General features: G+C 38.2%; 1 protein-coding gene across 6 annotated transcripts in view; it reads right to left on the reverse strand.

Moving 5' to 3' along the window:
* Window positions 1–27,057, reverse strand: part of NUP155 (nucleoporin 155) — a 50,660-nt gene that overhangs the window by 19,852 nt on the left and 3,751 nt on the right. For 5 of the 6 annotated variants that reach the window (XR_004967487.1, XM_036308864.1, XM_036308867.1 and 2 more), the window contains exons 3-21: window positions 26,719–26,815; window positions 25,921–25,991; window positions 23,710–23,802; window positions 22,808–22,974; window positions 19,276–19,381; window positions 18,184–18,257; window positions 15,833–15,924; window positions 14,200–14,297; window positions 13,582–13,734; window positions 12,144–12,244; window positions 9,565–9,735; window positions 8,272–8,382; window positions 7,811–7,905; window positions 6,926–7,014; window positions 6,413–6,475; window positions 5,364–5,505; window positions 3,827–3,893; window positions 2,701–2,816; window positions 973–1,070 (exon numbers count right to left, since the gene is read on the reverse strand). Coding sequence is in view for 5 of the 6 variants with exons in the window: in XM_036308864.1 (XP_036164757.1) it covers window positions 973–1,070; window positions 2,701–2,816; window positions 3,827–3,893; window positions 5,364–5,505; window positions 6,413–6,475; window positions 6,926–7,014; window positions 7,811–7,905; window positions 8,272–8,382; window positions 9,565–9,735; window positions 12,144–12,244; window positions 13,582–13,734; window positions 14,200–14,297; window positions 15,833–15,924; window positions 18,184–18,257; window positions 19,276–19,381; window positions 22,808–22,974; window positions 23,710–23,802; window positions 25,921–25,991; window positions 26,719–26,815 (2,004 nt within the window). In the remaining variant the exon portion in view is untranslated. The remainder of the gene's footprint in view (window positions 1–972; window positions 1,071–2,700; window positions 2,817–3,826; window positions 3,894–5,363; window positions 5,506–6,412; window positions 6,476–6,925; window positions 7,015–7,810; window positions 7,906–8,271; window positions 8,383–9,564; window positions 9,736–12,143; window positions 12,245–13,581; window positions 13,735–14,199; window positions 14,298–15,832; window positions 15,925–18,183; window positions 18,258–19,275; window positions 19,382–22,807; window positions 22,975–23,709; window positions 23,803–25,920; window positions 25,992–26,718; window positions 26,816–27,057) is intronic. The other variant, XM_036308865.1, reaches the window with a different exon arrangement.

Here is a 27,057-nt window from a genome sequence, read left to right on the forward strand (position 1 = left end):
TAAAAGAAGTGTCACTAATCAAATCAAACCACAGTGATACCAGTTCACACCCCTAAGGATGGATATTATTTTAAAAACTGAAAAATAACTGGTGCAATGAAGAGAAACTTCAACCCTTGGTGCCCTGCTGGTGGAAATGTAAAATGGTGCCATTGCTATAGAGAACACTATGTCAGTGCCTCAGAAAACTAAACATAGAATTACCTTATGACCCAGCAATTCCACATCTGGGTATTTAACAAAAGAATTGAAAGCAGGGACTCAAACTTACGTTTGTATACCATGTTCACAGCAGGACTGTTCACAGTACTCAAAAGGTTAAACCAATCCTAGTATCCACTAGGATGGCTGGATAAACAAAAGTGGTATATACACATTGGAATATTATTGTTTTAAATAAAGAAGGGAATTCTGACATGCGAAACAACATGAATAAACTTTGAAGACATTATGCTAAATGAAATAAGCCAATCACAAAAGGATAAATACTGTATCATTCCACTTGCAGGAGGGACCCAGAGTAGTAAGATTCAAGGGACAGAAAAAAAAAAAGAATTGATCGTCAGGGGCTGGGGGCCCTGTAAAGTGGGGAGCTACTGCTTCATGGGGTTCAGTTTCAGTTTGGGAAGATGAAAAAAGTACCACAAATGGACAGTGGTGATGTTTGCACAATGTGAATGTATTAAAAGCCACAATTATACACATAATAGTTAAAATGGTAAATTTATATATCTTACAATAAAAAAACTCATAAAAAAAAAAGGTGTGTATCATGTTTTCTGGAGGAAGGGAAAAAATGTATGGGCTGAAAGTTATGAAAATACATGACATCCATACTGTCCACTTTCCCCAATCACACTGATATTTTAATAAAAAATATGTTACCACAAACAAGATCTTTATTTTCTATTCAACTGATAAAACTCTTTACTAGGGTTGTGTACATTTCAGTGAGCAGAAGCAATAACTTACCATGAAACTTCCTCTGCAGCTCCTGCTGCATCTGCTGGGTGTTCCCATTCTCAGGACGCAGGAATCCGATGAGCCTCTGCGGCACTTTGGCTGCAGTGCTGAAACAGAAACTCCAGAATGTGCATTTGTGTTTCTCACAGCGTTATCGAGATGTAATGCATACACCACATAATTCAGCAGTTTACAGCGTACAATTCATAGGATTGCCCAATTATCACCACAATCTAATTTTAGAACACCCCTGATTAACCATCAATCCCCATTCCCCCTTCTCCCTCCTCTACCCTGAGCAACCATTCGTCTTACCCGCTGTGTCTATGAACTTGTCCTTTCTGAATATTTCATGTAAGTGAACTAGAAAATGTAAATACTTTTCCTCTGTAGATTAGTGACATAGCACTGGCAACTCAATGATATTTTAAACTGAAAGTGTTTGGCTTTTTAAAAAATATATTTTTTAATTGATTTCAGAGAGGAAGGGAGAGGAACACAGAAACATCAATGATGAGAAAGAATCATTGACCGGCTGCCTCCTGCATGCCCCTGGCTGGGGATGGAGCCTGCAGCCCAGGCACGTGCCTTGCCTGGGAATAGAACCGTGACCTCCTGGATCATAGGTTGATGCTCAACCACTGAGCCATGCAGGCTGGGCAACAATTTTGTTTTATTAAAAAATACAAATTAACCAGTATGCAGCTTGACCAGGAGCAGTGAAGAGCCCTTGCTATGGTCTCCAATACCTTTCTCTGCTACAAGAAACCAGGGCTCCCTGCAGAGTGGCTAACTACAGGCCTAGGGCAGGAATTTTACCAAATGAGACCGGAGGCGCTTTCCTACTAGAAAGCAAAGAGGCTGCCAAAGACTATTGTCAGAATGACTCAAGAGCAACCCAGAGAGGCAAAATATGGAACAGTTTTGCATGAAACACCTACAACGGACTGAAATAATAAAACCGTAAGTTGTTACTGTTACTAAATAAAAACCTCAACTGACAGCAGGGGCCGAGATGGAGCAAGCCTGCTGCTGCCTCGCTCACTGACAGTACCCGGAAACCTCGGGCAATATAAGGAGCAACTACTACCTGAGGCAGATCCACAGAGACAGCCAGATTAGTGGCTGCCAGGGACTGGGGGAGGGGAAGGGAGGCGTGATATGGACTAGATGTTGGAGTCCCACCAAATTCCTAAGCTGAAGCCCTAATCCCAAAAGTAATGGTGTTGGGAGGTGGGGCCTTGGGAGCTAATGAGGTTTAGATGAGACCATGAAAATGGAGCCTCATGATGAGATTGGTACCCCCATACGAAGGTACCAGAGAGTTGCTCCCATTTTCTCTCTGCCATGTAAGGACACAGCAAGAAGGCAGCTGCCTGTACACCAGGAAGTGGGTCCTCACCAGAACCTGAATGTGCTGGCACCCCGATCTCAGACTTCCAGCCCAAGAACCGTGAAAAACAAATGTCAGCTGCATAAGCCAGCCCATGGGATTTTTGTTACTCCAGCCTGACTAAGACAGGGAGTGTCTACTAATGGGTATAGGGCTGCTTTCTGGCATGATGAAAATATTCTCGAATCTTAGATAGTGGTGGATGATGATTGCATACCCTTATGACTACACTAAAAACCAATGACCTGTATATTATAGAAGGATGAATTTATAATATGTGAATCATACCTCAGGAGAAAAAAAGAAAAGGAAAAAAAGAATAAATAAATTCCTTTTATTCTTACTTTGGATTTCCTAGTGGTCCTCCCGCAAACTGGGAGTTTCTGTCTAGAAATTCTTGCAAGCCTTTTAGTTCCAGCAGCACTGACTCCAGCATTTGGGCGGGAACACTACTTTCAATCTGTAAGAAAGAATTTTCAAAAGTTTAAAACAGTGAAAAGGCATATACTAGTATATGAAAAACATACACTGTATATCTATAACCAAATGTAAACTTTAATCTTGAAGTACCCTAACTTCATAAGCAGTAAAATTATTTCTTATATCAATTCACTGTTGGTGACCAGAATCAAGGGCTAGGTACCACATCCCTCCCCTCCTACTCTGGTTTGATTGAGATATAATTTACATTCAGTAAAACATTCAAATCTTAAGTGAGTATCTTATTAACTTTTTGCATTTTAATACAGTCACAGCCAGATTACAGTATAAAACATTTCCAACACTCAGGAAAGCTCCCTAATGCCCCCTTATTCATTCCCTCTCCCAGGCAACTACTTTTTTTTTACGTCTATCACTAGAGATTAGTTTAGCCTGTTCTCGAACTTCATATAAATGGAATCATATTCTATAAGTACATGCCATTCTTAGAAATGTGAACTGAAAAAAATTATCAGAATCGAAAAGATATTTGATATCTTTTCATTTAAAAAAGAATAAGTTTAAAGTAAATTGCATTCATATTCCACATCAAAAAAAAATCTTACTATCCAAATTTATGATAATACATAGTTGTATAAGATGCTTTCTCAAAGTAATCTAGAATGTAGGCAAGTACATAGAAATTAGTACTGGGTCCATGACTGGATATATAAACAAAGTATTTAAATACTAGCTTTAAGCAACATTGAGTAGGACTTACTCTAACCCTCACAAAAACCTCATGAGGGAGATATATTATTTTTCTCATTTCACAGAGTGGTATCAGGCTCTGAAATGCTAAGAAATTTACTCATCTGTTAATAAGGGTTAGAGCAGAGACTTAACCCAGGGATTGGACAGTTTATTGGACAAGGACACAAATGTAAAAGAATAACCACTACATCTTGTGTATCACACCAAGAAATGTGCAACACGACAATCATTCATCAATAACAACCTGGTTACATACCAACAATGGACCACACTTACTGCGGTGATCTCTCTGTTGCCACTCTTGAATACTCTTTCCACAACTAAACTAGCATCCCAGATATTTCTACAACAAAAAATGTTTTCATAATTATGCTGCAGATGAACAAAAATAATTACAATATGTAGTAAATTTCTTCTATGTGTTCATTAAAATGTAGTCATGGTTTCATTTAACATTGTACTAAGTTATCTGGAAAGAATGAAAACAGGAAAATTTAAAAAGCTGATATATCTAACTTATTTAACTAAGTCAAAAGGCTCTGGATAATGAGTTGCAAACAAGGAAATGCAAAAACAAATTTATAAAGGGGTTGTGCACTGTAACGAAAGCGTACATCTCAAATCTAAGAAAAATACGTAACAATTAACTAGATAATATGGTAGACTGATTGCAAAAGTGGCTGTTATTCTTGACCCCTCCCTATAGCTATCCCCTTTTCAGTCTAACTTCAATGCTGCTCTCATAATGAGGGTCCATGCCCCACCTTTTGAATCTGGGTTTGCCTGGGTCGGCCAAGTAAATGACGTGGAAATGGTGGTCGGCCGGTGCTGAGCAGAGGCAGAATGAGACTCTGCAAGTCTCTGCTCTCGTGGAACCTGGCTACCACCACGTGAAAATCCCTGGCTGCCTGCTGGAGGACGAGAGGCAGGTGGAGAACAGCCCAGCTGCTCCAGCTGAGGCCACTCCAGACCAGCATACAAACATGACCGTAAGCGTGTGAGATGCTTCTTTCCAATGGGTAAAGAGCTCTCTTCAACCTCACGGCAGTTGCACAACCAAGAGTGAGCCTAGCCATGACCAGAACCATCTAGCTGACTTGCAGGCACACGTCACAGAGTTATGGGGTTTGTTACGCTATGTAGAATATATATACAAATGTATGAACAAATATAGAAACATAGATGGTTAGATAATAAAAGAGTTGCAGCCCTGACTGGTTTGGCTCAGTGGATAGAGCGTCGGCCTGCGGACTGAAGGGTCCCAGGTTCAATTCTGGTCAAGGGCATATACCTTGGTTGCGGGCACATCCCCAGTGGGGGGCGTGCAGGAGGCAGCTCATCGATATTTCTCACCCATTGATGTTTCTAACTCTCTATCCCTCTCCCTTCCTCTCTGTAAGAAATCAATAAAATATATTTAAAAAAAAAAAAAGAGTTGCATAATAGAGAACAATCTTATTAATGGACAAGTGAATTAAACTTTAGGTACAATAGGAATAAAAGAAGTCCCAAATATAGAATTAAAAATATCGCCGAAACCGGTTTGGCTCGGTGGATAGAGCGTCAGCCTGCGGACTAAGGGGTCCCAGGTTCGATTCCGGTCAAGGGCATGTACCTGGGTTGCGGGCACATCCCCAGTGGGAGATGTGCAGGAGGCAGCTGATCGATGTTTCTCTCTCATCGGTGTTTCTGACTCTCTATCTCTCTCCCTTCCTCTCTGTAGAAAATCAATAAAATATATTTTAAAAAAAATATTCAATGACACAAACTAGGCTAAGATGAGCAACTGTCAGGTATTCCATGAGAAACTTACCCCATGATTCGAGCAAAGTAAATGTATATGCCATTGTGCTTTCCGGAGTACACAACCTCTGGCCCAGCCATGTAGCTCATACTTGGGGCCTGAATGGCTGGGTTCCCTGAAGCTGGGGTAGACACGACAGGAGGGTGTACACCTTAACACACATAAGAAAAACAGACCTTAACATCGAACGATAAATATTCAGAATTCTCAACAACCCAAGTCTGCTCTATCTAAACCCATAAGAATAGGCATTTACAAAAATACTGGAATAAACAGATACTTGATTTGTCTTTTTTTTTTTTTTATATATTTTTAAATATATTTTATTGATTTTTTACAGAGAGGAAGGGAGAAAGAGAGTTAGAAACATCAATCAGCTGCCTCCTGCACATCTCCTACTGGGGACATGCCCGCAACTCAGATACATGCCCTTGACCGGAATCGAACCTGGGACCTTTCAGTCTGCAGGCTGACGCTCTATCCACTGAGCCAAACCGGTCCCGGCTACTTGATTTGTCTTGACAGAGGCCTTCCCATCTGGGCAATGCAGGATGGAAAGACAGACAGCTTGCCATCACTGCTCCTTAATGCTGGAAGTGAAACTAACTGTACAGATTTCATGGCTGGTAATTAAATCTTGGTACCCAAATAAGGGGCTTTCCAGGTACTATCGGGTACTGTTCAAGATTTCCTAAGTAAAGGCATTCGCAGCCAAATGCAATAGTTGTTTGGATGTCACTTCTTTTCTTTTATTGATTTTAGAAAGACAGAAAGAGAAAGTGGGGTGTGGTGGGGTGGGGGTGGAGGGAAATTGATTCATTGTTCCACTTCTTTATGCATTCACTGGTTGATTCTTGTACGTGCCCTGAGCAGAGACAGAAACTGTAACCTTGGCGTAATCAGGACGACACTCTAACAACTAAGCTACCCAGCCAGGATCTGCATGTCACTTCTTGGAAGTCACATTATTTTGACAGAAAGGACATTAGTGATAAGACAGAATGCTAGCCCTTCATAAACAACAGTACTGGTAGTAGTGATCTAAAGAAAAGAGGCACCTTGAGCTGGTGTTCCCAAAAAGGAGGGGTTTGGATACTGACCACCACCAGGAAAAGGAGAACCTACAGGAAATAAGAAAATAAAGATTTAGAAAGTAACTCCCCAATTTTTGAATTTGTTCAAAGTTACACACAGAAGTTGTTTCTAAACTGAGAGTGAGGAGTGGCACCGCTCATACTGTGCTCTAGAATCAGGGACTCGACTCATTTCCCAGTGATTTTGAACATCTCTACTTTGGAAAACATTGAGGTGGGAGTTTGCTTATTATTAAATCATTCATTTCCTTCCTTTTGAATAAATAACAAAGGAGTTCTGTAAACACTTTTGGTCACATCTTATTTTGTTCCCTAATATACATTAAGAACTCATTATACCATTACTTTTAAGAGTCGGATATCTTTATAACTATTCACCAATACAGTAGCAGCAAATAAAATATAATGAAAAGCTTTATTAAAGGTTCTACAATTCAGTCTATTGGGAACAGTTTCATTTCAGTGTTTCATACTCACTAGCATAGGCAGGGGAGCCCAAGATGGGACCAACATTACTGGGGGTGGGGAGAGTGGCTGGAAATCTCATTTGTGCTTCACCGCCGTACCTGTCGATAACAACACAGACCGAGTTTATCCAGTGAAACAGTCCACCTTAAAGGCTGGACTTGTTGTAAGGTCTGCTTAGCTTTCAAAATAGAGCTTCAAACACGAGAGACTTTAATATACAGGTATTGTGTTTACAGTGAAATACAGGGTGGAGCAAAAGGTGGTTTACAGTTGTGAGTACAGAGTTTTTCTTGTATTACTTTTGCCCACCCTGTATATACATAAATAAATTTAAAAAATACTTATTTAGTAAAAGTTGACTTGAAATTGTATCAGGAAGTATTATAAGGGACTGCCAATTTCTAATAAAAGGTTAGCAGAGCATAGAATTTACTTAATGAGATACGGCACTGTAATTTTCATACGAGATTATAGTTAGACAGACCTTTAAAAAAATTCTTTTAAACAAGTCACATTTCAAATTCTTATCCTTAGGTAAAAGCTTTCCGAATAAAAGTATCTGTTTGATACCAAGTTTCCTTAGAGTGATTCAAAATCTCAGTGCCAATAAGACCTATGTAGCAGAAGTGCTCAATGGGGAAACAGAAAAGAGAGATGAGATGGTAGCTAAGGTAGAAAGAGGTATAAAAGAAGACCAGACAGAAGAATGGGTAACAACGTACAAACTGCTAATTAATTAGCTGTTTCTATTAGCATTATAATCTTTCCAGGGTTCACCTTTGTGCAAACAAATTTTTGTAACTCAACTATCTGGCAAGCCCTTAAACCATCACATTCACCAATACAGCAACCATTTTAAAAAGTGGCCAAGAACAAGAGAAAACTGGCATATACCTGAAGAAAGCCCGAGCAGCCCACGCTGATACTTCTCTATCACAGGCAGCGGTGGAACAAGCAAGGATAAGGCAAGTTGCACAAGCCTGGTCCTCCTGTTTAAAAAGAGTATCTTCCCTTACATTAAACATAACATGTAAAAAGTGTTGCTTCATGCTGTACCCAGTGTTCAAATCTGTGCCTAGTGTATAGCAGGTCTCAATAAATATTTGCTGACTTAATGAAATCAATTGATATAAAAAAGGAGAAATAAAGAAGTATTGGTTTTAAATTTAGAGTGTATTAGAACTGCTCCCAAATATCAGTACATATGTAGTGGTCAATGTAAAGAAAGATTGGTAAGATTACCTGTTAATTACAGTATTTTTGGTCCTAACATATAAAAATTAGCTATCTTTCCATTATTTAAATTATCATCACAGTAAAAAATAAATAAATAAATAAAAAGTACAAATAATTACCTGATGTAATTTAAAGAATCTTTCAATTTCTTCTCCATCTCCACCCACATTACTCACAAGTAGATGCCTCAGTTGATCTACTGGTCTAAGTTTATGAAACATAAGACTCCCCTATGAAGTTAAAAAAAAAAATAAAAAGAACATGAATACAGGTAATAAATTTACCAAGTTTGATAACAATGGACCCTGTTATCTTATTTAATAAAATCAAGAAACAAACAAAAATACAATACAAAGTAAACCAGTGAAAAAGAGCATCTACATTTCAACTCCCAACCTAAGCTAAATCTATATATCCATAATGAATTTAATAAGAAAACACTGATCTGTCACACACACATCAGTACAGCATGTGCCATTACCATGCGGAAGGCAGCTGTCCTTCTGACTAGAAGGTTACAGTTACATTACCCATTAGTCATGTTGGCACAAGCATGTTCATTTAAGAAAAAAAAAATGAAGCCGGATTCTTATTCATACCTTACATCGGGATCAATTCCAAGCAGATCAAAGATTTAAAGGACAAAATAAAAAATATACTAGCATTAAAAGAAACTATGGGTGAATGCTTTTATGAACCTCAGAGTGGGAAGTTTTTTTCACTATCACATAAACCCTAAAAGATAACCTGAAAATTTCAACTACTTATAAATGTATCAAACTCCTTGATACACAAAGAGTTTTTATAAATTAAATGAAAAAGACAATTCAACAGAAAAGTACGTACAAAATAGAAAGATAGTTCACAGAAAAATGAGCTCTGAAAATGACAGTGGGTCTCACTCTTAACAAGATGGCATACTGTACTGGGACAGGATGCAGGGACACAGGCACTTAGCATTGTGTACGCACACAGGGAAGTCTGGCAACATCCATCCCAATATAAATGCACATACCCTCTGTTGAATTTCTAGGATTTACAAACATTCCTGCCCTAGCCAGATTGGCTCAGTGGATAGAACGGTGGCCTGCGGTCCAAAGTGTCCCAGGTTCAATTCCGGTCAAGGGCACTTGGGTTGCAGGCTTCTCCCCAACCAGGGCCCTGGTCAGGGCTCATTCAGGAGGCAACCAATCGATGTGTTTCTCTCACATCGATGTTTCTCTCTGTCTTTCCCTCTCTCTTCTACTCTCCCTAAAAATCAATGAAAAAATATCCTCGGGTGAGGAGTAAAAAAAAGAGTAAACATTCCCAAGTACTTAAGTAAATGACTACCAAGCAACTATTCCGAATATAAAAACATTAAATATGGCTTCCCTTCTTTTTGTCTTCACCTTAATAGAGTATGTACATACCTGTGCTGAGAGGAGAACAAATTTCTTTGGAGGCAACATGTGCTGCTGTACAACAACTGGTGAGTCAGTTATTGGAATATGATCCTTATTTAAAGGTGTAATTATTTTATCAACTTTCAATTCATCTATTGCAGAAAGAGCCCAGGAATGACCATCGACACGGGTCGTCATCTATATAAAAGAAACAAACTTTTAATATTAATAGTACTAAAGTTAATACTAAGGAAAACCTTTAAAAAGGAAAAGTTATATAGACTTAATCTATAATTAAGTGTAGAATTTAATAAATACATTAACAAATTCTCAAAAGTCTGTGTTAATTTTCTACTGTCTAGTTATTTCAATCAGGCATCTTCTATAATACCAAAGGATAAAGGAAATTTTTCCTGGTAAACTATAAATAGTATTTACTAGAATTACAATTCTTTCCATAACCAAACACTAACTACCTTCCACCATCTTTCCAGGACCGACTGATCTATATGTAGGTTCAGTGCTTACATTGTGCTGACATGTAGATTTCTACTCTCTTCAAAGCTATTTCTTTAAAATAAAATGTTTTAATCTCCTAAAATATTTTTGTTTGTTTGTTTTCTTTTTTCTCCTACAATACTTTTATTATAAAAAATTTCAAGCATCCATATGCCCAGTACCTAGATTCAATAATTGTTAGAATTTTGCCATATCTGCTTTCTCTCTTTTATTAAACCACTTGAAAGTTATGGATATATCACTGCTAAATACTTTTGCATGCATCTCCTAAAAGTAAGGAAGTTTTCTTACATAACCATGATACTATTATAACATTTAAGAATATTAACAATTCTCTGACCTAATGTCCAGCCAATACTGAATTTCCCCATGGTTCCAATGTCTTTTAGAGCTGTTTTTGGGAGATTTGAATTGGGCTAAAGTTTATGAACTACATTTATATTTGTTTGTTTTTGTAACAATCCATACTTGTTTAAGAATCACTCAAGTATTATATAAACGAAAAAGATATAAAGTATTTGCTTAAAAAAATAGCATGCGTTGAGTGCTTCCTATGTACCAGGCAGTGTTCTTAGTGCTACATACATGAATTCATTTAATTCCACAATAATCCCATAGAGTAGGAACTATAACTATTACAGACAAGGAAATTGAGGGCCAGAGACATGTTAAGTCCTTTGAACCATAGCTTCGAGAAAATGGAGCCAGAATGCAAACCTGCAACCACTAACATTGCACTCCTATCAGGAAAAGGTTTACATCTTACTAAGTTCTGAATCCTTCATCTATCACAGGATGAAACACAGTAGGTGCTCAGTAAAGTCCAAAGGATAAAAGAAAGAAGTTGAGAAAGGTGCTCCTTGACCCCAAACCAACCTTCTGCTCCTACCAGGAGTAGAAACTTGGTCCAGGCCAGAAACTTGGAGAAGCCGTTACAAACCATGAACCCATCCTGGGGTTTGGGTTCTTCCTCCTCCCATCTACACACCTTTTCCCACTGCTCTGATCAAAAGGGCTTAAGCTGGAGGACAACCAGGAAGCAGCAGTGACAGCTGGAACCAAAATGCCCATATTCACACCCCAGTGGGAGTTGGTTTATCTGTTTGATCAGCACCCTCTGGGGCAGGCAACATGGACTGTGCTAGGGCATCTAGGAGGACAGATGGGATAGGGGACAGGAAGGGAAGGGAAGGGAGTGGATGGCTTCCCCGGGCCACACCCCTAGCAGGGTCGCCTCCTCACTCAGAGCCTGGACATCGAACTCATGGAGTACGTGGTGGTATTTGCTTTTAAAACACAAGTGTGTGTGTGTGTGTGTGTGTGTGTGTGTGTGTGTGTGTGTGTACGTTTGGTTATGCAGGAAAGAGAGAAAACAAGATGGGGAAAACGTTGGTAATTTGCTAATGGGGGTTCAAGTTACCATTTTCTCTATTCTTGTGCACGTTTGCAAATTTCTATAATAAAATTTTTTTTTTAGTTTAGGAAGGACTATAAATTAGATTAGTATAAATTCCTAAGTCATAACTATAATGGATGGCCTCATGTTAACTAAAAATACATTTAAATGGGGCAAAGATAATTCAGAAAAGATATATGCACTTTTGGGTTCACTATAAAAAATATACTACAAGGGTTTCAAAGTTTAAAGATATTTTTAATGATTACTATGACTTCTAACTTCACAAAAAACAAAGAATTAACAGGATACATTTTCCCCCCATTATGATTTCTAATCATGAGATTGTTAGATGCAAACAGTAATAAATCAAAAGGTGAAATTTCTTACAATTTTATTCTTCACTTAAAATTACATAAAAAATGCCGAAACCGGTTTGGCTCGGTGGATAGAGCGTCGGCTTGCGGACTGAAAGGTCCCAGGTTCGATTCCGGTCAAGGGCATGTACCTGGGTTGCGGGCACATCCCCAGTAGGAGATGTGCAGGAGGCAGCTGATCGATGTTCCTCTCTCATCGATGTTTCTAACTCTCTATCTCTCTCCCTTCCTCTCTGTAAAAAATCAATAAAATAAAAAAAAATAAAAAAAAAAAATTACATAAAAAACTCTTTACAATTCTCAAGATAACTTACCTGGGTTTCCATCATTGGCTTTTGGAAAGGAAATGTATCATGGCTGACACACCACAAAATGTCATTATCTTCATTTTCTGAGGCTGCCATCAATAGAATTCCTAAAAGTTTAATACACAAAACCTTATGATGCCAAATAATATGCATCCTAAATAATCTTAGCAATGAACATTAATATACATACATCATTAATCATTAAAGGTAAGTAAGTTACAAAAATAAAAATAAATCCCCTAAAACAGTGGTTCTCAACCTTCCTAATGCCGTGGACCCTTTAATACAGTTCCTCATGTTGTGGTGACCCCCAACCATAAAATTATTTTCGTTGTTATTTCATAACTGTAATTTTGCTACTGTTATGAATCGTCATGTAAATATCTGATATGCAGGATGTATTTTCATTGTTACAAATTGAACATAATTAAAGCATAGTGATTAATCACAAAAACAGTATGTAATTATATATGTGTTTTCTGATGGTTAAGCGACCCCTGTGAAAGTCGTTCAACCCCCAAAGGGGTCGCGACCCACAGGTTGATAACCACTGCTCTAAAAGAACTTATAATTATTGGTAGGATCATTAAATGTTCCAGATCTTCTACTTTACTTTTTTCAAGTAAACACTTACTTTTTTCCAGACTTTGACATTTTTAAAGTTAGAATATATTCTGCCATCAATGGATTTATCAGTTTAATTACCAATTTTGAAAACATAAATTCTGTGACTTACAATCAAATATTCAATGAAATGCAGTTCATATACTGGTTAACTGAAACATATCAATAATAAAGATGAAGCTCCCAGTGGACGGCAGAGATAGATAATTTTTAAATATATTCTCTTGTGCTCAATTCCAGCTCCTCCCACTAATTTGCTCCCTTTATAGTGACCTTAGAGATATCAGTCTTTTTTTTTTTTTAAATATATTTTATTGATTTTCCACAGAGAGGAAGGGAGAGGGATAGAGAGAAACATCAATTAGAGAGAAACATCTCTTAGCTGCCTCCTGCACACCTCCTACTGGGGATGTGCCCGCAACCAAGGTACATGCCCTTGACCAGAATCTAACCTGGGACCCTTCAGTCCGCAGGCCGACGCTCTATCACTGAGCCAAACCGGTTAGGGTGAGATATCAGTCTTAAGTTCATTGGATGGTGATAGTTAATGGGACCATAATTAATTAAAATGTATAACCAGTTTGTGAAAAACTGAGAGTAATTTAATTTAAAGTGGTAGAAAAAGATTTCTTAAAATTTATTATACTTACCAATTGAAAATGCTTAAAATATGATGTTAACATTAAAAAAAGTTCCTGAATAAGAAATCAAAACATTCTAAATTTTATTGAAAAATCTTTATTTTCAAATGCTTCAGTGCATCCTAATTATAATAATTTTAAGCACCCAATCTTCAATATGGTAGTGTTTTAGAACTTACCTTTACTATAGAGAGCTTTATGTACTTTTGAAGGCTTTTCCACTGTGGAAGATGCTGAGAACCCAGGAGGTAAGCGGACATGAACCAGTGTCAATGTATTAGGTCGTGCTAATGGCTGTCTGAATGGGCAGGTGCTGAAATATAACCTTACACCTGATGATGGGTAAAATTATATATCAGTAACAGGAAATAAAAGGTACATATGTATTGTTATTAACCCAATTCCAAAGAGAAACAGAGAACTCTGTTAAAGCCACACAGCACTTTCCTGACTGATCTTAAGCTACCAGGCTACTACAGGAGAAGTGGGTTTCCATGGCAATATCACTTGACATTGAGAGGTGGATCAACAAATCTCAGCAGGAAGCGCCTGCCACTCTAAGTGCTCCGTCCCTGACTGTTGGCCACCTTAGCTTCCAGCTGGTTTTACATCTATACAATGAGCAAACAGAACCGGGGAGTCCTCCAATTTTCCAAACCCTTAATTTTATAAATCATTAACGTGGCTTTATAGTTGATACAGAAGAAAAATTTCTCTCATATTTCTAATCACAGATATCCAATTCTGAGGGTTATTAAATTACAAAAGCAATAACAAACATATAAATAAAAACTTACCGGCATGTGTGACAGCCAATAACTGACAGTCCAATGACTCAGAGTTTTCAATCACTGCTATTTGAACAATTGGTTTAAAAACAGAACGATCTATAGTCCTACAAGAAAGAAAAAAAACCACACTAGTATATTTTTAAAATGTGTCTACCAAATTATAAGGAACATTTTCCACCAGCAATTTTACAAGTCAAAATATACAGGAAAGTAACACAACAGCAGCAAGAACTGGCAAATCCCTTGAATGTGTGTTGTTTACATTAGTTAATATTGTTAAGAGTAACCTTTTTTCAAAGACATAAAAGAAGGCTAATGGGGAACAAGATGTTCTCAGAGCATCAAATTAGCATTGTAAAAGTTACCGCTAATTAAAAAGGGGAAAAAATGAACCTTTAAATGAAGAGATCTAGTGAATACCATCTTAACCAACTCTTCAAGAATGGAAACTGGTGGTATGCCTCCTGATGTAATGCTATAAGAAATTCACATTACCTATGTAATATTAGCTAAAGAAAAATTACCTTTAATCTAGTACGGAAAAAAAGACAAATTCAGAAAACTCCTGCCCCTCCCTCCCAAATGTGAACATTTTGAAAGAATTGTAATGGAAGTTCTGTTCTATATTAAAAAGATTAATGACCAATTTGATTCATGAGCTCTGACTGAACCTGGAGAAAAACAGGAAGAAAAAAATAGCTATAGAGAGCTTTGGGAATCAGTGAGTAGTTTAATATGAACTATCTATCTATACAAAAGGCCAAGTGACCGGCTGACTGGCCAACAGCTGTGATACCCACTGACCAGGCGGCAGACGCTCAACAGAGGAGCTGCCGAGCGACAGCACCGCTGCAGAGTGTCTTCTCGCACTCTGGGACCCTTCGGGGGATGTCAGAGAGACGGTTTCAGCCTGATCCCCGCAGGCCAGGCCGAGGGACCTCCCTCGCTCACTCCACAGACGCCCTTCGAGCCCCAGTACCGCCCCAGGTGTGGCCGACCAGGGAGGGACAACGGGAGGCTGGCTCCAAGGCATGTCCAGCCCATCTCACGCAGTCCTGCCCCCCAGGCCACCTTCTAATTACTTTTTAAAAAATATATATTTTATTGATTTTTTACAGAGAGGAAGGGAGAGGGATAGAGAGTTAGAAACATCGATGAGAGAGAAACATTGATCAGCTGCCTCCTGCACCCCCTCCCACTGGGTATGTGCCCGCAACCAAGGTACATGCCCTTGACCGGAATCGAACCCAGGACCTCTCAGTCCGCAGGCCGACGTTCCATCCACTGAGCCAAACCGGTCAGGGCTCTAATTACTTTTAATGTGCACAAATCTGTGCACCAGGCCTCTAGTATAATTACATTAATTTTTAGGTGTGGAATTGATATTGTAGCTAGGAGATAGGAGATGAAGGATTTAAAGATAAAAGTAATGATTTCTGCAACTGACTTTTCAAATGGCTCATAGAGTGAGCAACCGAGGCAAACTGTTAATTGGTGAATTTAGATCCAGGGTATACCAGTTTTATGGCCTTCAACATTCCTATTTTAGAGATACTTTGAGACGTAATTTTAGTATGCTGCACATAAATAGTATAATTGTGCCTGCAAATGAAATGTCTGACAATAAGTTATATATCACCTCGCAATGTTTCCAGCAGCAGAGACTATAGAATTCTGCGACACTGAGGCAACTCTGCTCATTCCTTGTCCATCGCTGCCCAAATCATAAACCTGTAAACAAAAATTGTACCCATGACTATAACCTGTATACATTTTATTTAATAATTTTTTCACTTTTTAATGCTTTACTCATTAATTTAAAAAAATATACTTTTAGCCCAGCCAGCATGGCATAGTGGTTGAGCGTCAACCTCTGAACCAGGAGGTCACGGTTCAATTCCTGGTAGAGGCACATGGACCGGGTTGTGGGCTCAATCTCCATCCCCAGAAAGGAGCGTGCAGGAGGCAGTCAATCAATGATGTTTCTCTCTCTTTGATGTTTCTATCTCTCTATCCCTCTCCCTTCCTCTCTCTCAAAAAATCAACAAAACAAATTACAAAAAAATATATACTTTTAACATACACCATATAGCATCAGTCATCAGGTCAAGCATTCAGCTGGTTTCCTTAGTTTCTGCCAGGAGTTATTTTATCTGATCACATTTATAAGAAAGACTCTCACCCCACTTGGCATTTATATACACTGTGCCAGTGAGTTCACACTACTGAGGTACATGTAAAATCCACATGGTATGTGCCCATTGGAGACAAAACAGTGCACACCTGTCAAAAGGTCAACTTAATAGAAGAGGGTAAAACACACATAAACTTTTTCAGTAAGTAGAATCCTATCTGGTCATCTGTTGCATAAATTGTTTTCAAAGGTTACGACAGTGCCCTGGCTGGTTTGGCTCAGTGGATAGAGCATCAGCCTGCAGACTGAGGGGTCCCAGGTTCGATTCCGGCCAGGGGCATGTGCCTTGGTTGCGGGCACATCCCCAGTGGGAGGTGTGCAGGAGGCAGCTGATCGGTGTTTCTCTCTCATCGATGTTTCTAACTCTCTATCCCTCTCTCTTCCTCTCTGTAAAAAAATCAATAAAATATATATATATATTTTTTAAAAAAAGGTTATGACAGAGCAGGCAGGCCTCAGCACTGCTGGACACCCATGTTGGCTACTTTATTATTGCAGACTGTCCTTCCACATTAAATGCACAATGTTCCTACCACTTAAAACTGAGTCAGGTGGAAGTCTCAGACTTCTGTACCGCGCTTGTCCTGAAACAGTTAAATCAGCTTTTAAAGCCTCTCAGATATGTTTTAAAACATACTTCATGGAATGTTCTTCATGTATCACAGCAGCTCATACCTGTGATAGAACAAGCTTTCAGTTTTTCCTTTCTTCTTTTACATTCACTATTAACAGACAAAACAGGCGCCATGCTTTTTCTTTTCTGTGTGTTTTTTCAGGCTTCTGAGGTTGCTGACTGCGCCACAGCACAGCTGTGTACTACAGGTTGAAATTTGACATTAAATATTACAAATCTAGCAGAATCTGGCTGGCCCCTGCCAGCGTGTGGGCACTTCTTCGGTTAAATCTATTCTTTGGCAGCTGACATGCGCACTGACAGAAAAATTCAGTGACTTGTTGCTAGAGATATCACGACTAATGTTTGTTTGTAAGCATGTGTGTTTACTATTCTTTCTAGTTTCTTTTAGGAGGTTTTACCATGTAATATAGTTTCTTTCTTCCTCCAATATTTGAAATCTGGGCTTAAAATCTAAGCCTAGTACTATACAAAATTCAGAATGGTAATTGGTGAAATCATTTTTTCAAATTTGTACTGTTGACACTATAACAGATGTCCCAGATTCCCCCCCTTTGCACTCCCTCCACCCAGCCCCCGCTGCCCTCTGTCCATCATCGCACTGTTGTCTGTGCCCATGGGTTATGCATAAATGTTCTTTGGCCAATCCCTTCGTCTTCTTTCATCTAGTCACACCACTCCCTGCCCCACTGACAGCTGTACCCTTGCCTCTGTTTCTATTTTGTATGTCAGTTGTTATTTTTTTTTACAACTTTATTAAATAGATTTTTCCATTTTGGGGATCCTTTACCTTTGGCACTTCATACAGGTTTGGAAACATTCACAGATTTGAAATTTCACTAAAAAGTGGTCTGGATTTTTTTTTTTTTAAATCACACAGTTCATAGGAAAAGTGTAAAGAGCGACTAAATCATCTTCTTTAAAAACAGGGATGCTAGGCCCTGGCCGGGTAGTTCAGTTGGTTAGAGCGTCATCCTGATACACCAAGGTTGCTGGCTGCATCTCCAGCAGGGCACATACAAGAAGCAACCAATGAATGCATAAATAAGTGGAACAACAAATCAATGTCTCTCTCCCTCTCTCTTTCTCTAAAAATTAATAAACAAAACAAAAAAGGGAGGCTTATTCCCACCTTAAATGGTAGTATAATATTAACATTTACCTGTATTACTCCTTTCTCAGATCGTGTGTATAAAATGTTTCTAGAATTATCAATTTCAATTTGAACAATAGGATCTGAAAGACACACAAATAAAACCCCTCAAAGATTAACAAATCAAATACAGTAAGTAGCCACTTAAATTAAAATTATGAAATTAGAACTTTGCATTCAGAGGCTTTCCTCTTGCTTTGTAAAAGCAGTCGTCAAATACTGTGACTGGGTTAAGAGCATGAAAAGTAAGTTGTTCTATCTAAATAAATGTTAAACTAAACCCAAAACAAGTTCTATGTTATTTCTTCATTTAGCTAACATTTAATGAGTGTTTGCTATATGCTAGGAACACATGAAACAACTGTTCCTCAGTCCATTCCATCAAGAAACTGCCAGTTTAGTTTGATGATTCACTGTGTGAAGGGCAATAATTTATTTTAGTCATAAAAACTTTTTACCTTATTTCACTGAAGCATTTTAAAATTATTTCACTGGCCTCTATTTTTATTAAAAACTCATATATATTCATTTTGTGCCAGAACTTGTTCTAGACCAGGCAAAACATATTAGATGTGTGACTGTCTAGCTCTCACACAAACACCCACATGCTTTGCTTTTAACAGCTTATGTACAACTGTTGTAGAACATGTTCCGTGATGCTACATTATAGGAACCTGGGAATACACCCACACTGTTTCCATGTTTTATAATCCCCTCTTCCTTCAGGAGACCTTGTGAAGCCTGGGCCAGTAACCCAGTTGGTAGGAGCATCGTCTCCTATGCCAAATGTTACAGGTTCGATTACTGTTCAGGGCTATACGTAGGTTTAGAGTTTAATACCCAATCAATTCCTGGTTGGGGTGCATACGGGAGGTAACTGATTGATGTTTCTCTCTCTTTCTCCCCCCCCCCCTCCTCTCCCTCAAAACATCAATAAAAACAGATTCTCAGGTGAAGATTTAAAAAAAAGAGAGATTTTATGGATATATAACAAATGTATTTAGTAAGACAAAATTTCAATTAAGAATGAGAATTTCTTAAGAAATGTTAGGTCACTGATCTGCTAAAAATTTTTGACAAGTTTATTTGTTTTCTACTTACCATCTTCTGAGAATGTGAATTGTAGCAATGAAGGAACAAGAAAAGAAAGTGAGCTCTTTGAGTGGTTGATTTTCCTACATCTTTGGCTAAACCAACCTGCTTCTGCCTTAAAAGAAAAAATTGAGAGAAGACTCATAAATGAGGATACCTCCGTCATAGCAACTATTACATACCCACGTTTACAAAAGCCTCAGATCTTAGTGAAATACCAATAATTGTAAATGAAGACATACTACTCAAAAGTGGCACTGAGTTTAGTCCTGTAATTAGAAATAGAACATGTAGTTAGCTATAACTAAATTACTGCCCTCAATGAAATCTATGTCTATTCCAGAAACCTCAATAGTGCTATGCTAGTGAACTCACATTTTAATTCTCTTAAAAACTATCTGGGACTTCGATTTCTGGGGAGAACCAAGATGGCGGCATAGGTTAACGCTGGAGTTTGCTGCCTCGAACAACCACTTCAAAAATACAACTAAAAGACGGAACGGACATCACCCAGAACCACAGGAACGCTGGCTGAGTGGACGTCCTACAACTAGGAGGAAAGAGAAACGCATACGGACACTCAGAGGAGGCGCAGTGCTGAAGTCAAATACTGAGGTGCGGAGTGCGTGGAGCGGGCTGGCGGCGGAGGGCGCGGTTGGCGTTTTCAATCGGGAGGGAGTCGCAGACTCTGAGCTCCAGATCCGGGCGAGTCCTTAGGGACCCAGACTCAAACGGGAGAAGCGGGACTGTCTGGCTTTGGTCGGAACTCGAAGGCAGCTTTCTCTCCGAGGTTTGCAGCGGTTGCTGGGACTCAGAGAGGCAGAGCCCCTGGGGACAGGACTGAGAGCCGCCATAACTGCTCGCTCCGGCCCACCCAGTTGATCCTGTGTGACTTGCCCCGCCCAAGCCCTGCACAGAGGCATTTGCCGGATAGCCTCAGGCAAAGGCTAGATTAGCGCCTCCCTAGAGGACAGAAGTTCTCTCACTGCAGACACAGCTGATTCTCACAGCCAGTTGGCCTGGAGGTCAAATCCCCACCAGTATTACCTACAACAATCTAGGCTTAACTACAACAAGACTGCGCATAAAGACCACTAGGGGTTGCACCAAGAAAGCATAAAAAATGCGGAGACAAAGAAACAGGATGCAGATGTCAGAAATGGAAGATATAGAGCTCAAAACCACACTTTTAAGGTCTTTCAATAATTTTCTAAAAACTGCCGATAAATGTAGTGAGATCCTCAAGAAATCTAATGAGACCCTCGATGTTGTGATAAGGAACCAACTAGAAATTAAGCATACACTGACTGAAATAAAGAATACTATACAGACTCCCAACAGCAGACCAGAGGAGCACAAGAATCAAGTCAAAGAATTGAAATGTGAAGAAACAAAAAACACCCAACCGGAAAAGCAAAATGAAAAAAGAATCCGAAAATATGAAGATAGTGTAAGGAGCCTCTGGGACAGCTTCAAGCATACCAACATCAGACTTATAGGGGTGCCAGAAGATGAGAGAGAGCAAGATATTGAAAACCTATTTGAAGAACTAATGACAGAAAACTTCTCCCACCTGGTGAAAGAAATAGACTTACAGGTCCAGGAAGCGCAGAGAACCCCAAACAAAAGGAATCCAAAGAGGACCACACCAAGACACATCATAATTAAAATGCCAAGAGCAAAAGACAAAGAGAGAATCCTAAAAGCAGCAAGAGAAAGAAAATCAGTTACCTACAAGGGAGTACCCATACGACTGTCAGCTGATTTCTCAACAGAAACTTTGCAGGCCAGAAGGGAGTGGCAAGAAATATTCAAAGTGATGAGTACCAAGAACCTACAACCAAGATTACTTTATCCAGCAAAGCTATCATTCAGAATTGAAGGTCAGATAAAGAGCTTCACAGATAAGGAAAAGCTAAAGGAGTTCATCACCACCAAACCAGGATTATATGAAATGCTGAAAGGTATCCTTTAAGAAGAGGAAGAAGAAGAAAAAGGTAAAGATACAAATTATGAACAAATACGCATCTATCAACAAGTGAATCTAAGAATCAAGTGAATGAATAATCTGATGAACAGAATGAACTGTTGATTATAATAGAATCAGGGACATAGAAAGGGAATGGACTGACTATTCTTCAGGGGGAAAGGGGTGTGGGAGATGCGGGAAGAGACTGGACAAAAATCGTGCACCTATGGATGAGGACAGTGGGTGGGGAGTGAGGGCGGAGAGTGGGGTAGGAACTGGAAGGAGGGGAGTTATGGGGGGGAAAAAGAGGAATAAATGTAATAATCTGAACAATAAAGATTTAATTAAAAAAAAAAAAACTATCTGGAAGTATAGAGAACATAATAAGCAGAGTTTGTAAGTGCCCAAATACATAGGGTCGATATCATCGTATCCCACTTCTGCTTAAAGGAAATTTTAACAAGAGCAGCCACCACCATCATAATCTATAATCTACTTTTCAATGGTTGAGTTTTGCCATACAAAACCATTTCCTGGTAATGAACAAAGCTAAGAGAAACTGGGCAAGAAAGAGGTATAATGTAATATTAAAAGCACACCTGATCTGAGTTCTAACCCTAGTTCTGCCACTAATTAGATTGAAAATATTACTTTATAAGTTTTCTAAGGTTTACCTTATGCAAAAGGCAACAGGAGGGAGAAGATGAACGAGAAAAGGACACAAAAAGGCATTTCAGAATAGAAAAAACATAAATGACCAATAAATACATGAAAAGATTTGATAATCTCATTCATAAAAAGAATAATTTCCCTCCATTAGATTGGCCAAAATTGTTGGACAATACCAGTGTCAGTGAGAATGGGTGTAGGTGGAATACATTCATAGAAGTCTGTTAAGAGTCTAAAATTTTTATAGGGCAGTATGAAAATATTAAATACAATTTTAAATGCAAATACATCATAATCCCACTACTAGAATTCTAAGATTCTACACACAAAAATCTATTTGTGCACAAGGAGACCTACAAAAGAACACTTACTGACACTTTATTTGTGAAAAGAAAAGCAGAAAATCTAGACATCCATCATGGAAGCAATTGCTAAGTATACCACGTATAACCGTTTCATGGATAACTATGCATCAATCACCAAACATAACATGTATCTATCCACCAGACACCAACAAGACTTTGAAGACACAGTGAAGTGAAAAGCCAATTATGTAACAAAACAATAATTCAAGTAAAAACATACACACACAAAAATACACTATGTATTTTTATATGTGTATATACACATGAACACACATATAGACATTTATAGATACTTATCAATGAATGTATCATGTTCTCAACAGACATACTCAGAACTGATCATCATGGCTTTTACCTCTGGAAAGAGGACTGGGTTTTGTAGGTATGGTGTAGTCACGCAAGACTATGGATTTAACTGTATGGATGAATACTTTCTACAAGAATATATTCATGTTCTTATATAATTACAAATTAAAAACAAAATCCACCCCTACTTCATCCAAAGGGAGAAAAAAATGTCTATAAATGCCAGGCTTACCTGGTATGCTACTTCATATAAACAGCCGTCCTTTCCAGCCAAGAAAATTCTGCCATTATCAGTGGAAGTTATTGTTAAAAGGTAAGTATTATCAGTGGGAAGAGAATACAAAGGATCTGGAAGCAACTGCATTCCACCACACATACTGTCATTAAGAACTCCAGGACCTATTTTGTTTTAAAAGAAAAAATACAGGAATCACTTTATCCGCTTTTTAGCTATTTGAAAACAGTCACTGAATTATCTTTAGAACTGAAATATTTACTGCATTCTTACTGATATACTTAAAAGCTTCTATGACATACATTTTTAAAGTACTATAAAAAGTCTGATACAATGATTCAAGTGAAATAGAACCTATAGCATATAATTATAACACATAGCATTATAACACATCAATAAAAAAACTAAACCAATTATTACATTTTGGAAAAGAGTCTAAGAATGTGGCAGCAATAAAATTTGAGTCACTGATTCAACATTGTTTCACCCAAAACAATGAAAAAGAAACCACTGAATGAGCTTGTAATAAATTGAGAGCTTCTTACCTCAAGGTAAAGAATAGTGCCTTATATTTCAGTGTTTCATGTTAAAATGGCCATTCAATGAATCAGAAATGAAGACATTGAAGGCATTATTGAAAATCTCACTAGCACAGACTATTCTTCTTCTACTGCCCTCCGTTTATATTGTATATTTAAAATGTGCACATTAATATGGTAAATACATCCAAAATACTTTGTGGAGCTACTATCCTGAAATAAGCCATATTTATAGGGAAATATGATTTTTCGGTTAGCAAATAGCACAGAAAGTTAAATTAATGAATTGGTTTTTAATTATAACATTAAATTCACCAACATATTTTTATTTTAAAAAACACAGTATGTGGGTGGCTATACCTGTTTGCAAATTAGCATAGCTGAGTCCAAGAATCACTATATCCACAGGGGTTGCCAAAACCAGGAGATGTCGTATATGAGGTTGAAAGATGCCTAAGATAAAGTAGACATGGGTTTGGGATTATTTTCCCCACCAAAATCCAGTATGGAAGCATTTATAGAATAAGGTTTTGCCATTACAATGCGCTAGTTATTAAATAGTATATGAAAAGTCTGCACCCACTTTAGTTCACTTTGTTGTAAAAATATTACTACCTATGACCACTTAAAAAGTAAATAGTGCCGAGGCCGGTTTGGCTCAGTGGATAGAGCGTCGGCCTGCGGACTGGGGGGTCCCGGGTTCGATTCTGGTCAAGGGCATGTACCTTGGTTGCAGGCACATCCCCAGTAGGGAGTGTGCAGGAGGCAGCTGATCAATGTTTCTCTCATCGATGTTTCTAACTCTCTATCCTTCTCCTTCTCCCTTCCTGTCTGTAAAAAAAATCAATAAAATTTTTTTTTTTTTTTAAAAAGGAAATTCTGGCATACTACAACAGGGATAAACCTTGAAGGCATCATGCGAAGTGAAATAAACCAGTGGCAAAATGATAAAGAGTATATAATTCCACTTGTATCAGGTACCTGGAGTAGTCAAATTCATAGAAACAGAAATGAGTTTATATGTCAATGGGTTTCCCAAGTGAGATTATATATCAAAACCAGATAATTTACAGTAACACAGGGGACATTCCTAAGTACAACTTTTTTTGGTTAATGCTTGCTAAGGTATTGTTTAACTTGAGAAGTGTGGCATGGCATGAGATGCTATGCATAAGTGTCACTGTAATTATGTTATGATGTCCAAAAATAGTGTCCCACTGATAGGAATAAAATGAATATCTTATGTTATGATTATGGGCAACTCTTTATACATATGCATTTAGCCTACCTAAGGGGGTTAAATGTCATATAAAATACAATAAAGCTAATTTCATGACTTGGTTTTACTTTCACTAATGAATATCAAGGGGCTTAAAAGCCAGTTTTGTGTATCAAGATTCAAGACCATGAAGCTGAAGGCACAGAAGTCCTATGTTCTACTTTAATGACCTCAAAGTTAATGACTTTAACATATGTTTGAGAGTCAGAATTTTCAGGATTTATTGACAGCAAAGTCAGAATTGTTTAATTATCAAAGATGACACCTTTGCTGCCAAATCAAAGACTACATCATAATTTCAATTTTGCGATGAAATTTCTATTTAAGTAAAACAAAATCTTACTATTTATTTTAGATGGACAATTGATATTTATTAAATAGGGGGCAGGAACAGCTATTGACATTTATATTAATAATTTTTAAATGCAGAGATACACATATCTGGGTAAAGAATGCTTTTGAGTTTTATGTAAAAAAATACATTTCCAAAGTAATCATCTAAAAATTGCATAAAACTGCATTTGTTCTTAGGTGAATTACTGTAATCTCAAAACTTCTGTGACCTTAGAACAGTTTTATTTAGGCCTTGCAAACAAGTTAATTTTGTCTACTATTCCTTTTGTAGGAAGGTGCATTCAAGAGATGCATGTTAAATTTCAATCAATCAATTCTGCTTGGCAATAGCTCTGATAAAAGATCTGCCATAATGAGATTATAAGTTAAACAATGCTTGTGACTTATCTAAGATTTATTCGGAACTCTGTTCTTACTTTTCTGGGCTACCACTACTAGAGAAATGCAGAGACAAAAATGGTTTTTATAGTAAGTAATGAAAAATGTACAATGCAAAAAAGTCAGGTAAATCAAGAGTAACAAATGGTAAGCAAGGTCAAATTCAAGAACTATAATTTAATAACTTTAGAGGCAGACTCATTTATGCTATCATAAAGTAAATAAACCGTTAACTATTCCTAATTACTTTATTTCTAACTAGAGGCCCAGTGCCTGAAATTCATGCAAGGTAGGGTTTCTAGCAGCTGCTGGCTGCTGTCCAGGGCCTTCCTTCATGCTGCGCCACCCCCTGGTGGCCTGCACACATCATAGCAAGTGATGGAAGTCCTGAGGGGACACTTTGCATATTAGGCTTTTATATATATAGAAGATAGATAAGAATTTGGAAAAAATTTCAATAGGAAATTCACCGACTTAAAATGTGTTGTCACTTAATCCTAAAGTATTTGAAGTCTGTGTGTATACAAACATAACTTTAATCCTTGTTCTTTATTTCTTACCAGCTTTTGGTTTCACAAGCCCCACAGCAAGAATAGTTTCACTAAGTCCATCAAAATAGGCAAGGTCTCCTCTGTCGATAGTTGGAAGAAAAACATGTTATACAGAACATAATGGAAAATAAATGAGCAAACAAACTGTTTCAGTTCCAAGACCCAGGCACAGAGGCCTGCCTAAGGCTACACAGATACCAGGAAAACAGGAATGGATTTCCCCATTCCAAACAATCCACCCAAGTTGTAGGTCTCTAACAGCAATCTACTGTAGGGGCAGAGATAGGAGTGTAGAGAGGACCAAAAAGCCATGAGTGAGATCACTAGATCAACAAACTACACAAAAATCCTTGGGCCTTCACTCAGACTCTATTACATACGTTTAATTTACACACAGGTCAAGCACAGAACCATAAAAGTCATTTCTATAAGTCAACAGTCTCCCATTCTGTAGAAATGCAAGGAAAAGAGAAGTCTTTAAAAATGTCAAACCATTTTTCAAAGAGGTATTGATAGATCATCTTTATTGCAGGATAAAGAGCTTGGGACCTAGACCCCTGCCACTCAGAGTGGCACCTACACTGACAACCAGAGCTTGTTACAAATGAACTCTTAACCTCATCCAGAACTGCTCCAGCAGTCCCTACTTTAACCCTACCCCCAGGTGGTGGGGCGCACACTGAGGAGCACTGACCCAGATGTTAGATGAATGAAACATCCATCAGGCAAGGTCCAATAAGAACACGAAGTGCAATAAGATAATCTAAATTCTAATCATGCTAACGCAGGCCAGCCTTAAATACATACCCATCTTCATAGTTCCACATGAATATGTCACTGTCAATTGTGAGCCAAGCTCTGCTGATAGGAGGAAACACACCCATCATGCAGTTACACTGCATATCTGAGTTGTGTGGATGTTAAGGTAAAAATATTTCCATCTCATATATTTCTATTTTAAACTTGTTTCAAAAGGCTTTGATATAAAATGTATGACTGCCTGGCCAGTGTGGCACAGTGGTTGAATGTCGACCCTTGAACCAGAAGGTCACTGTTCAATTCCTAGTCAGGGCACATGCTGTGGTTGTGGGCTCGATCCCAGTCGGGGGTGTGCAGGAGGCAGCCAATCAATGATTGCCTCTCATC

Source organism: Myotis myotis, unplaced genomic scaffold, assembly GCF_014108235.1.
Source record: "Myotis myotis isolate mMyoMyo1 unplaced genomic scaffold, mMyoMyo1.p scaffold_m19_p_5, whole genome shotgun sequence".
In the NCBI taxonomy this organism is placed as follows: Eukaryota; Metazoa; Chordata; class Mammalia; order Chiroptera; family Vespertilionidae; genus Myotis; species Myotis myotis.